Raw genomic sequence first — 17,239 nt, 5'->3', positions numbered from 1 at the left:
AAGTTGCGACATTTCAAGTTGCACGTGATCAGCGATGAATACCTGCTGGCCGATGCTAAGCTGGCACACTGCCTGTCTGTAGACACACCTGTGCACCTCATCCCCTCCTCCCTCCAATGGTTCGCCGACGCACGTTTCCCTTCTTCCCGCGCTTGACGGCTGCTTAGCTGTTCAACGGACCCGACGCTACACTTTGCTTGTTTTCTTACTAAAATAATTGAAATCCCTTAAATAACGTTCCGTTTCACACATAATGATAATAAATAACGTAAACTAATATACCCATATTTTATTCAAATTTTATATTTTCATTCCTGCTAATTCCGGTGAGTTGTCACATTCGTGGGTACAACCCAGAGTTAAGCACCAGCGAGCGTGGTCAAACGTGGGATGGTGTACCGCGTCCGACCTACGCTTAAATCATTATTTACTTCTAAAACGCCTTAAAGCTGTCCTGGACCTGAGGGCTGGATCGAGGTGCACTCAGCCTACGTAATTACAATTGAGGAGCTATCCGACTGTGAGATAGCGACCCCGGTCTAAAAAGCCAAGAATAACGGCCGAGAGGATTCGTCGTGCTGACCACACGAAACCTCGTAATCTGCAGGCCTTCGGTCTGAGCAGCGGTCGCTTGGTATGCTAAGGCCCTTCAAGGGCTGTAGCGCCATGGAAGGAGGGGCTCAGCTGGAAATGTAACAGTGATTGCAACTTTAAGATGGTGTTGCGGTGGTGCAGCACGGTACCGGTATTCATAAGTCGCAGCCCGGAATACATTCGTCTTGTATACATTTTCCAAATCCGAAACCCATACACGTCAAATAGCTGACAAACTGCTGTAGCGCCGGCTGGAATCGTCATAACTTCTACTTCCGTGCCATGAACAACGCATTGTGGCCAGAGAAAGAATCTAACAAGAAAATGTTTTGTCCATCGGGTAAACTTGGTTTCAAGATTACATTATACCAGCTCTGAACTACTACTTTGCCCATCTTTCCAGACATGGTGCACACGACATTAATATTTTCGTGCGAAAATATTCTTTTCTTAACAAGGGAACCAAAAACACCATTTCTTCCTTTAAAACTATTAGCAACGTGGAGAGTAGCGCACCTTCTGCTGACACGGTAGGCATAATCGTGTAGCTGTGCGTAGTAGAGGGAATTGATTGGACCATAGTGCTAATCGACTTTCCTCCTCGGCATTCTAACGTTCTGCCGGTGTATATTTCCAAATTAAATCCGCTTTGGTCGCTGTTAAAAACATGTGATGGGCTGTGCAACTGTATTTTTTTCTCTTACGTTTTCCACAAACATTTCGGCTTCCACCATAATGTCAGTTTCCCTATCATTTTTTTCGTTGTTGTCACGACAGCAATTTTTCGGGATGTGATTCCAAATTTGGTTTTGAAGTCGTACAACCAACGTGAGGACGCTTTAAAGTCATGGATCCCTCGAGAGCGGGCACTTTGCATTGCCCACTGTTTGTGACGTCATGGATGGTGGACGTACGGTACTCCGGGTCAAATGTTTCCTTGCAATCCATCGCAATAAGATCAAATTTTTCTTGGAGAGAGCCTCCTTCATCCACTACTTTTTCCAGCGGAGAGCTGTGCTTCACTATGCAAACGACGGAATTTCTTTTGCACAGTTACAAATTTCAGATTTTCCGTTTTCCACTCCTCCAGTAGTTGACTGCTCTTGTTTTATACTGTAAGTCTGTGGTGTGCATCGAATTGGCACTGTCTTGGCTTTGTTCCGGTTCTGGATTGCTACATTCATATCTTTTTCGTGTTCCTCCGACTGATCAGACCTGTACGTCAAACTTGTAACGTCCTCCAAATAGAGATTGTCACCTTCAAGACAGTAACTTATAAGCTCTGAAAAACAAAATAAAAATAATTAAAATGCATGTTGTTATATGTATATTTATTAAATGAAACAACGGAGAACACAAAATGTTCGTTTAAAAAAAAACGAGAGAATTATCGGTATCAACATATCAGACGATCCAATGCTGAAAACTAAAACCTAAAATTTCACATGCAGCGCAAAAGACCACGCTTCAGTCTACGTTATTACGGCCTATGCCACGCAGTGTGACATACCGCGAGCGTCAAAACGTATTTGAAAACTGTTGACTGCTTAACAATCACCCTCAATCGCATCATAAATCTGCAGCTCCCGAAAGCTCAGCGGACCTTCTTCACCGTGACTTCCGTGATTTGCTTGAAGATAAAAAATAATTTTTGACATGCTCAACGATGTTGTGCTTAAGGAATCGTCGCAAACGTTTTCATAAACATTTCAGAAAATGTAAACTGACTAATACTGTACAATGTGGAAATTACAAAGGAGAGATATGAGGAAGGCGGATAGAGTACCCTAGCAAAGTGTAGCACCGGTTCTCTTCGACAGCTAAGCTGCCGGATTAGCGCGGAGAGAAGAGAAACGTGCAATAGCGAATCAGAAAATACAGAGCTCTTGGACCAGCCAACCACTCGCTATCGCATCCAACAGTGGAGAGTCTCATTGTCCAACGTTTAGCGAGAAAACATTTCGAGAGTTTAGTAGGCTATGTTGATCTACGTCAATACAAGGATGTTGTTATAATGGTCTCGCGTGTGATGTTCCTTTGAATCCCCCCCAGCCCCAGTTATAATTTATATTGCAACCTCCGCTCTTTTCTTGTAAGATGTGGTAATGTGGAATAGCGGAACTTGCTGTCATCACTTAGTTAAGTATGTGACCAGCGGAAGCAAGGCTGTGAGTGTGCCATACTGGAATATTCTTTGGTGATGTAACATTATGACACGTGGCGGGGATTTCCTCTGCACCAGCGATGTTCTTTCCCGCTCTTCACGAAACTTCAAAATATGTGATCTACTCATTCATAAAATCCAATATTACGAATTAAGTCGCTTGGCAATATGAATTACAGGTTCGGTAAGCTTAAATGTTACAGGTGGTATTTTCTATTTACATAGAGCAGTGAAAAAACATTTCACGGAATTATAACTATTGTTTTCCGAAAAAATACTATAACTTGTCTTTCCCGCTCTTTCGTGCAATATCTTTCTTCATTTGTCTCAAACCAGTCTGGCAAGACTAATTCAGCGTACATGTCATATATGGTTTGTCGTTATAGTTTTTTGCTAATTGAACAGAACTGAGAACAATTCAATTCCCTACCCGGGAAGCAGTGCCGTAAATGTTTGGCTTATTTTAAAATCTTTTTCTAATTTATTTTGAAAGTTGACCTAACTTGTTAAATATGAACTGGGTTGGCAAAGCTGGATGAAAGATTATCAAGTATCAGCGTGGCTTATGTTGCATGTTCATATGTAATTCCTGCCATTCCTGCAGTTCGATAGATGAAGTCAGTTAGGCGGTAATAGTAACGGGAAGGAGATGGATGTTAATCGGTGATTGTTCCTCCAACCAGAATTTTGACACACACCGATAGACACAGTGAGCAGACTTCCCCGTGATGCTCGTACAATGCTTCCATAATGTCCTAAATTTTTGGTAATGCAGTTTATTTTTTCATAACCTCAATGGATCCCACCTTGGCGGTAATTGACAGTTTATTGAAGTAGTAGTTGAGTTGGTAGAGTGTTGTGGTATTTAGCAGTTTTGTATGTGTTTACATAGTGCGCGCTGTTAGTGTTTTTCTATAGGTATTTGTTAAATCAATATTTTAGTAGTTTTCTGAAGAATCATATAGACTGCATGATTTATCCTGTCACGTCCGTGACACAGCTGTTTCGTATTATCTATGAACTCTGAGCTGTCACTTTATGTTCATGCGAATTTCAATATTACATGTTTACAGGCTAGCATTTGGTGCCAGTTCACGAACTTAGAGCAGTTCGATCCAAACAACATGTTTTGCTGGGGGAATACTGTCAACGGGGAGTTGGGGTTAGGTGGGATTGAGGAAGAGCAAATTCTGTCACCTCGAGAACTACAGTTTTCAAAGGCAACCGAAGTTGAACAAGGTAAGTTGCACGTTGATGAATTAATCTCGTTTTGGTTCGGAATCTATATATTACTTTCCTGTAATGTGTTGGAAGTATTGCCATTGATATTGCCATTGTTGGAAGTAATTTACTTCATCAGTGAATGGAAACTAACTTCAGAGATGTTCTCAGTGAACGAAGAACAATGAAAACATTGTTTTCAACCTGCTGTCATTTAAATAGAGGTTGTATTGTAAAGGCTTTATATCATTGTAGGTTGTTTCAGTGAGAAATGGTTATACTTCTGTTCATAGTTTTACTCTTCTCACAAGAGTGTGTGTCAGGGTTAGGATTTGGATATAGAATAATTGATTGGGAGATGTTTTATTGCAATGTCATTTGGCAGATAGGCCTAGTGGGTTCGAACTCCACTGATGGCAGCCCTGAACGGGTTTTTCTGTGGTTTCCCATTTTCACACCGGGCAAATGGTGGGGCTGTACTTTAATTAAAGCCACGGTTGCTTCCTTCTGCTCCAAGCATTTTCTTATCCCATCGTCGCCGTAAGACCTATCCGTGTCGGTGCGACGTAAAGCACATGGCAAAAAAAATAAAAAAATAAATAAAAAATATGCAGTATACCGGTAGTTACTGTTGTTTCCTGTAGGTATATTAGTGCACATGTTCTCTCTTCCTGAGGTATCTTTCTCTGTTTTGCTTATTCTGTAGGCTATATTTATTTCCACAACATCTACTATTTCAAGTTACCATTATCGGGTACTTCCTTCCTGTTTTAAGAATCAAGAGGTATTCAGGATCCTGGGTAGAGTGTTAGTGTGCTGTCATTTGGAAGTGCAGTGGATTTATTGTACGTACCTGATTTGGATAGCAAGTTGAAGTGATGCTGGCTATCCAATGTGTTTATTCACAGTGAATGATGTTCCATTCGTCATTAGCAAATGGCATACCTACCTCATTAAGTTTTTTTCTCGTCACCTATGTATATTGTTGAATAGTTAACTTAAATCATGTTTCAAGATATGAGTGGGAAGTTGTATCAACAGGTTATCAGACAACTCACACATTCATAGCCTTATAAACTGGTGTTCATCGATGTCTTAAGCCCCTGAAATAGATCAACAATGTTTATGTAGGCCTATATTATTTCATGAGGGATTGTAGTGTTCAATTATAACTTCTTTTTCTTCCTCTTCTGCTTCTTGTAAAGCTTCAGTGAGCATTCTGCAGCAAAATGACACAATGAGAGGTAAATGATGCAAATCTCACCTCATATTACTTGTAGGAGAATATGATGTTCATTATGAATACCAGGTAAGATAGTAAATTGTGAGACATTTTCAGTACATCCCATGGCACCTGCCACTGCAGTTGGCTGGGTGCCGCTTCCGTACCTGGTGTGCAGACTTAGGGATGATAAAAATCATATAAAAATGATGTGCAACGATACCTTAAGTAGCAGAAAGGAGAGATCCTTCCTTTATGCTTGCTAGAAACCCACCATCCCGCCCCAAGAAGTATTCTTACTTATATAGCAGAATTAAAACCGAGATTGTGTAAATCGGCTGATTGCGACCGTGTGCTGTGTTCCTATTGGCCGGCCAGTGTTCGCGATGTGTTCCAATTTGCCGGACTAGCTTCGCTTTGTCTCAGGCAGAGCTCGCATTGTGTGCAAGTACAGGAATGCCATATTTGCTAAAAGTAAGAGAACCATATCCAGACCAATGGTTTTGTCACTAACCTACCCTAACCTATCCAGACCAATGGTGGTGTCACGCGGGATACTGGAGGCCTAAGGGCAGCTTCGCGGCTGTAACCTGGGGGCTTATGGCCCCAGACCTGCTTTGCTACTCCCCAGTCCAATGGTCTAGTCACTAGCCGGACCTAACCAATCCAGACCAATGGTCTTGTCACTAAGAATGCACAAGTTGGCAAGCCTGCCGAGTGTTGCTTGATGTCGCCCAAACTGCGCAGTGTTGGATCTCTAACCTCACTTTCGCGCACCGGGTACGTTAGTTTTACCGTTGGCTGAAATGAACAGAATATGGCGTCATTCCCAGAATTCAACACAGATGTCATTACCAACCAAGGCACAATAAAACATCTAAACCAATGGGGATCGTATGAGCGCATGCACGCGCACACACACATACGTGCGCGCACGCCTGAACAAAGTTTAATCCACTTATGCCTTGCTTTGCTCAGCATATATGCTGTAAACAAACAAATGGTGATATATTATTACGGTTACACTTTACTAGCTCACTCACATTTTTGGGAAGGTGAAAATCATGCAATAATGATGTGAAATGATACTTAATGTAGATGATAACAGAGATCCTTTTCTATGCTTGCCATGGACCCACTCATCCACCCCTAGAAGTATTCTTACATCATCATCATATTGTTGTCATTAATGCTTTCATGGCCCGTACTTAAAGACATCTGTATAGGCTTTTGGGCTTATGCTGTGTCAAGAAAATAAGGTGAAATTCTTAACGTTTCGCAGCAGGGAACTGTGCTCTGCGTCCTCAGAAGAAATCTTGACTGTCCACGAGAAAGGCTTTTTAAACAATGACACTTTAAATTTGGATGTTATAATAGAAGTGGAAAAATGGTACATTCATTCGCCACCGGATGGCCCTCAGGACATGGCAACGCTAGCGTTCGAAGCGGAAGCTGACCGAACCATCACAATCAGTCTAAGCGGTTCACATAACGTGTTTGCGTAACACATGACATTGGCAGGTGTATGGCATAGACACAAGCCTGGAATGAAACTTCTGGCATTGGGGAACGTATGAATTTGGAAAACACCGAGGGACTGGGAAGGGAACTACCTACGTAAATTCTTAATGGCTGGCAACCAGGTATTACTTAATTGATAGTCGGTGTCTCTTGGACAGTCACGATTTCTTCTGAGGATGCAGAGCACAGTTCCCTGCGAAACGTTAAGAATTTCACCTTATTTTGTTGACATGGCATAAGCCTATGCAGTATCATCATCATCATTATTATTTTCCAGCTCCAGTTTCCTGGGTGTGGTGTACAAGCACTTGCCACTTCTTCCTGTCAAAAGTATAGTTCCTGTTCCTCTATGCCCTCCCACTTGGCATTCCTCTTGCTGACCTCCAATTTCGCTGTGTCTATCCATCGATTCCTTAGTCTCCCAACTGGCCTCTCCTCTTTTTCTTCTCTGTAAAAGTAATTCCTTGCTGTTCTCGTTCTATCCATCCTCATAACATGTCCAAAACATTGTAGCCTGCGTCTTCCTAAAAACTTGGTAACAGGTATTTTGATGCCAGCCTCCTTTTTGTTTGTCCTTCCTGGTCTTTTGGTTCATTGTTCTGATGAATTCAATTTCTGTTGACTGGATTGTACTATTTGCCTTATTATGCAGGGTACATGTTTCGAGTCCATATGTGAGAATTGGAATGAAGAAGGTGGTGTTATTTATATAGAATAATTAAAACAGGCTAGAAGTGGAGACTCAACTGAAGAACATGAGAAATGGTAAGTCCCCAGGGTTTGATGACCTCAACTGCTGACATGATAAAGGCAGCTGGTGCACAAGGCAAACATTGGTTGTATAGAGTACTCTGTCATTCTGGAAAGAGAACAGGATACCAGAGGACTGGATGAAAGGTATCAATATCCCCCTTTATAAAAAGCAAGACAGGAAGAAATGCAGAAATTATAGGGGTATTACTTAACTTTCTCATTCTTAAACTTCTGGAGAAGATAATTGAATTGGTTCATAAAGAAAGAGCATCAGTCATATTTTTTAATTCCAATCAGTGCCACAGAGTAGGGATTGAAAAGCTCGAATGCTATGATGAATCAGTATGTTACGTACCAGTAGTATTAGAAAATTTATGAGCCAGAGGAAAGACATGCTAAAGAAGAAAGTTATTTAACTCCCCAGCCTACTTCCCGCCAATATTCAGGCAGGCTGTCATACACAGTACAACCGGGCGAGTTGGCCGTGCAGTTAGGGGCGCGCATCTGTGAGCTTGTATCTGGGAGATAGTGGGTTCGAACCCCAGTGTCGGCAGTCCTAAACATGGATTTCCGTGGTTTTCCATGCAGAGGCTGTACCTTAAAGGTCACGGCCGCTTCCTTTCCACTCCTAGCCTTTTCCTATCCCATCGTCGCCATAAGACGTGCGACGTAAAGCAAATAAAATAGTACTTGGTACCCAACAGTAATCCCATCTATCGGAGATGAGTGGCAGCAGAAGACACAAATTACACCACAACAAACAGTGGTCAATATAATGTTATTGTTGATCAATTGTATGAGCTTTCTATATTGTACGCCTTCACATTTATATGAAACTTACCACCTAAACAAAGTGAGATTTATGCATAATAACGTCTAGATGATACTTAATAACCCCCACAAATTTCATTGTTATAAACCTGATGTATGCGATTTTATAAACTTTTAAACGTAGCGATCGGCGTTTACATGGGACAGACTTTTAACTTTGCATACCTTTATGTTTTTTCTAAATTCTGCGAATTGTGGTAACTTTGATTAGTAATGTTAATATATTGTTTACAAGAAGGACAAATGTACATTTTGTGAAAAAACCAAATGTGTAAGTTGCTTAATGTCTGCGTAATATATTTAAAAGTGATCGTTGCGTGTTTACTTGACAGCGTCATGGGATTACACATGCGAATCTGCGCTGTGGTGACGTGGTATGAGGGGCTGATAAATCTTTAACTCCGTATCAAATACGATCACTGAACGATAAAATGTATAATATTGCAGCAAGTAATAATAAATAAGGGGCGTGATAGCGCTGCGGTCAAACTGCTTGCAACCATCAAGACGGGCTGGGTTCGAGTCCCGATTAATGCATCTGTGATTTTCGACGTGAAAGTCACGTTCGGTGCTTTGGATTTCACGTAAAATATGAGGTTCCGTCGCTTATGATAGTGTGATTATTGGTTACGTAAAACAACAACATCCTTCCTCCCAATAATAATAATAATAATAATAATAATAATAATAATAGTAATATTAAGATATATAACTACAGATACTGGTACGGACATGTGGCCTAAGGAAAGTGTTTTTTATGAAATGTCACACATTTATTTGACACTAATAACAGTGAATGTAAAATGAACTAAAATATTTTAAAATATCTGGACATTCAAAGTTTACCGGCACGTAGCTTACAGTTTGAATGAAGGCTTGATCAGAAAAAAATATAAAATGAAAAAACAGTTTATGTTCATTCTGCTTCTGGTATAGACTCGTCAAAATACCATTTCTCACAAGTAAAACGAGATACTGGTAATTTTCTTTCGATCTGACTTTCATTTAAAAAGCACTCGTCTTTCGTCGGTGGTTCACAAAACAGTTTAGCTTCATCGTTGCACTTGCAAAAATTGGTTACAAAATAAAATCACCATCACTTTCAATTATGGTACAAACATAATATTTGGAATGTTTTATTCTGCTGTATTTTCCAAGGACGAAGTCTCCCACTTCAAAAGTCGTATCATGGGGTGGATTTTTGTCACCTGCTTCGATCTTGTAGTCTGGATCTAGAGAGTGTGTGGTAGTTGTTTCTGAATAATAATATTTTCTTGCCTGAATTCTGTATTTTTTTAATGGCTCCACATAGTGAATATCATGTGTTCCTAGTACAGCAAGACATCGGCGAAGCGGCTTTTCAGAAGGGGTTTACTCCTTTTAGCATCTTCAGAAGGAACAAATATAATGTTTGTGTTTGCTGAATTTCTTTTCGCTACTTCCACGACGTCGTGCACGTTTATAATGTCTCTTTTTGCACGTAGAGCAACAGTCAAATTATGTTTTAGTGTTCCGCCAACACCGTCAACAGCACCTTTCCCATGACCAGACGCAAAAAATTTCCAAGTTACATTCATTCCAAAAGTTTCCTTTAAAAACGTTAGGTTTGTGAACATGAACCTTTGCTTGAAGTGGCTCGCCGCCCCGTCCGAGAAAACAAACTCTGCTTAAAAATGAGTGCGTGGCATATTTGTCATGCTCCGTATGGTCAGACATAATCACATATGAAGCATGATATCCTCCCGCAGACCATGCAACAGCAGTAAATATATCGTAATTTGTCGGTGATGCCAATAACAACTCTGAATTTCGTTTTGTGGAAGACTAGTGAAATTCTCCGCGAAATCCACTTGCAAAACCATTGAATTTTCAGTCGTTTGTTTTTTTCTGCACTTCGAACATTTTGCTTTGCATTCTTTTAATAAATGTGTGTTTCATAAACAAGGGACACAATTTTACTAGTTTATCAGAACACTCTTGAACTGTGTCAGATTCTTGAATTTGAGATACATGATTTTGTCTCCAGCATTCCTGTACACATGGCTCCAAGCAATGTGTTTTACTATCAGCTTCGTATGAATCCATTTGAAATTTTAAATTAATTATATAGCAGTTTGAATGGGTGTACATTATTGGATTTGCATACCAAATTTTATTGAAATTGAGCCACGCACTTTTCGTCTACAGAAACTTTTATACCTCTTTTCGTCGCATTTTTACATGGCCTGCAACAATAAATTTGTCGCCTTATTATACCTTATATAAACTGTTAATAACCTCAATAAGTACTTTACTATGAAGAGAAAGAGCATTGCAGCTAACATTTACCATAATTATTTTGATACCTTTCCATCATCATAAACAGTAATTCCTAAAACATCGAGAAATATCAAATAAATTTAGCCTGCACATAAAGGTTCAATTAACCACACAATTAAAAATTGAAAGACATCAATAAATGAATACATATCATAAAATTAATAAAATTTAATATTTTATCTATACCAACTGTTGAGTTTTGTTTTAAACTTTACTTTTTTCCTTCGTGGGTTGACAATTCTCTGGAATCAGCCATATGTTAAAAAGAAATGTATAAATGTAAACACGCGACGCCTGGAATTGGCCTATGACAGTGTGCCCAGACAGTCGGTATGGGACACGTTAAGGAAAAAAACAAGTTAACAGAGTGGAAGTGCAAATGATAAAAGCTATGTACAACAATTGTGTTAGTAGTGTGAAGACTAATATAGGAAAAAGAAAATGGTTTAAAGTTGAAACTGGTCTCCGACAGGGAAGTATACTATCCCCCATACTATTCATCATAGTCATGGATGAAATTCATAAGAACATTAAACAGAGATTGGGAAGACAGGCAACAAAAGCCATGTTGTTTGCAGATGGTATAGTGATATGGGGTGAGGATGAAACGGAAGTGCAAAAACAAGTAGGTGTATGGAATCAAGAGATTGAAAAATTTGGGATGAAAGTAAGCTCAGAGAAAAATAAAACAATAGTGATGACAAGGAGAAGGAAGGAAGAGGAAATATAAAACTGAATGGTAAAATTCTGGAAGTGTTTAAAAGTTTCAAGTACTTGGGAAGTGTGGAACTGTGGAACGAAGATGTCCCGAAAAAATGTAAGAAAGTAATTATATTCAACCTATTATGAACCCATACTAATCTATGCAGTTGGATCGTGGACTATAACAAAACGAGAGGAGAGTAGAATACAGGCAGTGGAGATGAAATTCTTGAGAGGTATCGAGGGCAAGACCAGAAAGGATAGAATTAGAAATGAAGAGATAAGGAAAAGGACAGGAATCTTGAAACTTCAAGACAGGATTGAAACAACAGAGCTAAAGTGGGAGAATGGGAGAAGAGAGAGTGCCAAAAAAAAAGTTTTTTCGGTGAAGGTACAGGAAAGAGACCATGAGGAAGACCCCAAAAGAGATGGACAGATTCAGTGTGGGAGTGCGTAGAGAAGAGGGGAGGAAAACCAGAATATGAACTTAAAAAGGAGAACAGTGCTGGAGAGACAAGCAGCAGTGGAGGTCCTTGATTGGCAACCCGATCTGGGGAGCTGGAAACAGGAAATGAAGATGATAATGAGACTAGATATCCCCAGAGGTGGAGTGACAGAACACTAACCATTAAGTACACTCAAACTAGGAGGCTAAGGATTATTGGTATGAATTAGTAGAATTTATGAAAGTACCAATTAAAATAACGATTTATCAGGGTGATAAACGTGACGGCGTACTTACGATAACTGAACTTAACGGAAACAAATGAAAAATTCAATGAAATAAAATTTAATAAAATGAACTGTTACACAGAAACTTGCAGTAATTTATGCCATTAGCTCGCCAGTTGTAGATTCTGGTAACTGGACATGTTCGATGTAGGAGCTGTAGTCTGATGGTCCTCTTGTATTGCCGTCATCTCTCATAGTAAGTACCAGTCCTATTTCTGATTCGTGCATTACCCAGTAATTGGACAACTTTCCTGACCTCAACACTTCCTATAATACTCATTACATACTGTGGTAAAGGAAGTAGATGAATATTGTTACTTGGGTAGTAAAATAACGCTGGCAGAGGTAAGGAGGACATAAAATGCATAGACCATCAAGATATAGTAAAAGAAGAGCCACTTCAGAATAGGATAGAGGCATCTAGACTTAGATGGTATGGACACATGAAGAGAATGACAGAGGAAAGGATATCGAGGAGGATGCACGAAATGGAGATAACAGGTAAACAACCAAGAGGAAGATCCTCATAAGCTCTTGTCGTTGAAGTATATCAGCTCAAAATCTCCCTCCATCTTCCCTATCACATGGTCCAGTCAGATCTGATGTTCTATCTTTTCTTCCTTCCATCATCTTGTTTCGTAACGTTCATTCACACAGGTTGAAAGTTTGCGGGTTTCATGAGTGTCAGGTAGCCAGCTTCAGAAAGTGGGAGTTGACAAATTCTAACTGCCTCTTCAGAATACGGTAGGGACTAGGTAATTCTGCAATCTCATTGACGTCCTTTTCGTGGTAAAGGACTAAAATTAGCATGGCGTGTCCAGTTGACTCACATCGTGCTACTGGAAATTACTGCAAGCTATTAATACAGATGGTGTTGTAATACCTTACTCAAGACTTGACTTGTTCAGATTTTGTTATTTACTTCATACAAAGAAATGAGATGATAATGTGAGTTAGATGACTAAACACCATATATGTATGTGCGTAATAATCTAGAATGACCTACCATAAATTAAATATATACATCGTTCGAAGTAATTACACAGTTTGATAATTTTATGTACAGGCTGTGATGTTCAAAACATCACATTCTCCCCTCTGAGCCCAAAACAAGTGACACTTCAGTTGAGGGCTTACACCTACATTGTGCCACTTACATTTCTAATACCAATATAAATGGTCCGTTATTGGACATTATAAATTTTCCAGCTAGCTCATTCTTGGTTGCCAGCGTTTCGCCCTCGTGTGCTAGGGTGGGCTCATCAGTTGGTACCTAGCACACCTACCAATACGCTGGCTAGTGCATACCGTGGAGGCCACTGCGTAGGCTAACTGGAGCCACCGGCAGTGCCAATGCACTAAGAGTGTCTCATCACTAAAAATTGATGCCTGCTTGGCCATCAGATGATATAGATGTTGATTCCCATAGGGAATCTGAAATATTTGTCCTGAATGAGCAAATTTATAATGCCAATATAAATGGTCCGTTATTGGACATTATAAATTTTCCAGCTAGCTCATTCTTGGTTGCCAGCGTTTCGCCCTCGTGTGCTAGGGTGGGCTCATCAGTTGGTACCTAGCACACCTACCAATACGCTGGCTAGTGCATACCGTGGAGGCCACTGCGTAGGCTAACTGGAGCCACCGGCAGTGCCAATGCACTAGGAGACTTTGTCTCATCACTAAAAATTGATGCCTGCTTGGCCATCAGATGATATAGATGTTGATTCCCATAGGGAATCTGAAATATTTGTCCTGAATGAGCAAATTTATAATACCAATATAAATGGTCTGTTATTGTATGCACTAGCCAGCGTATTGGTAGGTGTGCTAGGTACCAACTGATGAGCCCACCCTAGCACACGAGGACGAAACGCTGGCAACCAAGAATGAGCTAGCTGGAAAATTTATAATGTCCAATAACGGACCATTTATATTGGTATTATAAATTTGCTCATTCAGGACAAATATTTCAGATTCCCTATGGGAATCAACATCTATATCACTTACATTTCTTTCATGGCTACACTTTTGTGTACAGCGGCTTGCAATTCCTTCATTGTACAACATTATACGCATGAAACAATATGTTAACAAAATTACTTTTTGGTCTCTTCTACAACTGAGCATGTCATCTTGATGATTCCATATACAACTTCATTACAACAGATAATATAACACTTCAAAATTTCCTAGAAAAACAAACACAGTATTTTACTTGTGCCCGGTTTCTGGAATGGTGAGATATCTGACCTGTAGCTATTGATTTACAGACTGTGAGGTAGCAGGCGATTTATCAAACCGATGGATGTATCTTACGTTCATGCAACGTCAAAACACAAGTTAACCGTTTGATACCGCTATAGGTTCGATATCTCACGTTCCAGAAACCGGGCATTAGTGAGCTTTTGATATCTCGCTCTTCCAAGTGTTCGTCATATCTTGCTGATTTCATGAATTCATTGTTTGAAATACTTGACAAATCAGTTTACACTTGTACAAAAATAACATCAGCATAATATACTGTATTACATAATCGTTCTGCACTTTCACTCTTTCAAGTGAAGACTACAGAGGAAAAGGGAGGTAAGTCATTGAAAGGCATAAATTGAGTTATGAACATAACCATATAGCATGCGTGGCATATTTTGTATGGGGGTAAATTGCATAGCAGAAGGAAGGCTAGTCAGTGAGAATCTTCATATTGAAAATTTAGTGTACAGGGGAAGAGGGAGGTAAGTCAGTAGTAAATAGGGAAATAGGGAGGTCATATTATTGGATCTATTAGAATGCAGCTCTACAGAGTATGGAGTGTGCTAAGTGTGGCTATACTGCTGGTATGGAAGAAGAATAAGAAGGCCTACTGTCGCATACTGTTGTTTTGGCAGTAATTATTGTGTGCCAGTTAAGTTACAATATGGATTAAAATACCTGTGTGGCGAGTTGGCCATGCATTTAGAGGCGCGTGGCTGTGAGCTTGCATCTGGAAGATAGTGGGTTCCTATCCCACTTTCGGCAGCCCTGAAGATGGTTTTCCGTGGTTTCCCATTTTCACCCCAGGCAAATGCTGGGGCTGTACCTTAATTAAGGCCATGGCCGCTTCCTTCCAACTCCTAGGCCTTTCATATCCCATCGTCGCCATAAGACCTATCTGTGTCGGTGCGATGTGAAGCCACTAGGAAAAAAAAAAACTGCAGAGAGTGAAGGTGATCAAGAACCGTGTACATCTTATCAAAGTAGTAAGAAGAGTTTTGGTAGGATGAAGGATACAAACAAAAACCTGAGAGCTCAGTCTCATGAGATTGGTGATCCTTTTAATTGTAGGTTTAAGTGTTTCAACATTATTGATGTAAAGCAGTAAAATAAAATCATCGACTTCAATAGTTCACAGTGTTGGGAGAAACGGACTTTGCATTTGGCTGGTTTAATTTCAGTCCATAATATCAGAGGAGGTAAAAGTTTCAAGTACAAGGTAAGGGTGTCAAATGAAAATGATGCAAAAGAAATTGACGTGTATCAGAAAGCTTTCGGGTCTTTGCATATGGGACTTCTAAAAAGAGACTTGATCATTTCGTACCTCTCTCTCGTTGAGTATTTCCCGTTCTATGTTCAGGGCTCCACTCCTACAGTTATTCCGTGGTTGAAACTGATTACGACTATCGTAGTTTTGCTGCCTCCTGTTGTCCCGTGGTTCACTGTGAGGAAAAAAATTATGTGGGTTTCCTTTTCTATATCCAATGTTTCCTAATGCGTCAAAACTCCCTAATAACTGCTCCATTTCATGGGTAGTTTTTATTCTTTACATGCACGCTGCTTCGCGTACCCTGTCTGGACAATGTTGTAACAGTAATTTTACCACTTCTAAATCATTAGTAATACCTTGTCAATTCTGGAAATAACATGTACCAATAAATACTCATTCATAGAGACCTCTCCATTATATTTAAACTTCCCAAATACTACCCTTTCTCTTTCACGGCTCTGAGAGTGAACTTGGTTTTAAATTTCTTCAGACTTTTCATGTTGTTTTTATAGACAAAACCAGGAACGCGTCTCTCTCATAAAAGCATGATCATTAATGTCGATCGCCTCTTCCCAGTCCATAAACCCCTTCTCAGTCCGTTTCCCAAACAGTTTTTCTACCATCTTTAGAAATTCTGGCGAGTCTGTTTGAAACCCATTGAACCTCGGTAATTCGATTTCCTTACGGTAATTTTCTTCATGACTTTGCCTCTCAATGTTACCTCATCTTTCTCTTACTTCTCGCCTTATGCTTGTTTCTGCTATTGCTATGCGGCTATCTACATCTTTCTCTCTCCTTTCAATTTCATTCACTAAAGTATTCTGTTCTTCTTTCAATGTCTTAATTTCCAATGCATTGCCTTCTACAATCGCAAACTTTTCTGTGTTCCTCAGTGTTGTCTTCTATCTACACTTAACTGTATCAATACTGTTTTGTACCTGTTCCTTAAACTCCCTCATTTCCTCCTTTTGGGTGTCAGCTTTATTATTATGGCTTATTGCCTGTTTCTTTAATTTGTCTCTGGTGTTTTATTTTTCCATTAATTCCAAAAACTTACTCCTCTGCTCTTCAAATTTCTTTTCTACCTCTTGTTCATTTTGCTTAGTTTTCTCCGTCTGTTCCTCTATTTGCTTGTTAAATCTTTAATTTTGGGTAAATAATTCATTTAAGTGTTTGCTGTGTTCGTCCATCCTTTTATTAGCTTCAACGTTTTGTTCATTCAATTCCCTACTTAATTCAAGTTTAGTTTGTTTCAATTAATTTTTTATTTCAGATTTACTATCCTCTGTTTTCCTTAACGTCATTTCTAGTAACGGATTATTATTACTTTCATTGTTAGGGCTAACATTCGCCTCGTCCCCCATCGTACTATCATCTGAATCTATAGTAACTTCATCATTCATACTCTTATTTCCTTCGCAGTCTTTGCGCCTATTATCAGTTTCCTCCTCTATACTCTTATTTACCTCTTCCTTAGAATTCCTTAAAGCACTACCCTTTTAGCACGTGCCCACTATGCGGTGTCATGTCTTTCTGCTCTTGCTCAGTCATGCTACCCCCAAAATCAAATATTTACAAAACAAAATACACTTCGGATACACAAGTTACCCCCCCAAAACACTGATTCTACCTTCTTTACAGCCGTTCTTTTCAAGTA

The 17,239-nt window shown here is 39.7% G+C and overlaps 1 protein-coding gene across 4 annotated transcripts in view; it reads left to right on the top strand.

The window, feature by feature from the left end:
- The first annotated feature begins 3,367 nt into the window (after positions 1 to 3,367).
- Positions 3,368 to 17,239, top strand: part of Herc4 (HECT and RLD domain containing E3 ubiquitin ligase 4) — a 362,042-nt gene continuing 348,170 nt past the window's right edge. For 3 of the 4 annotated variants that reach the window (XM_067152419.2, XM_067152417.2, XM_067152416.2), the window contains exons 1-2: positions 3,368 to 3,571; positions 3,832 to 3,997. In XM_067152419.2, coding sequence (XP_067008520.1) covers positions 3,554 to 3,571; positions 3,832 to 3,997 — 184 coding nt within the window. In that variant the 5' untranslated portion in view covers positions 3,368 to 3,553. The remainder of the gene's footprint in view (positions 3,572 to 3,831; positions 3,998 to 17,239) is intronic. The other variant, XM_067152418.2, reaches the window with a different exon arrangement.

The sequence above is a fragment of the Anabrus simplex genome, chromosome 8 (assembly GCF_040414725.1).
Source record: "Anabrus simplex isolate iqAnaSimp1 chromosome 8, ASM4041472v1, whole genome shotgun sequence".
Classification (NCBI taxonomy): domain Eukaryota; kingdom Metazoa; phylum Arthropoda; class Insecta; order Orthoptera; family Tettigoniidae; genus Anabrus; species Anabrus simplex.
This window is presented reverse-complemented; position numbering and strand designations above follow the sequence as displayed.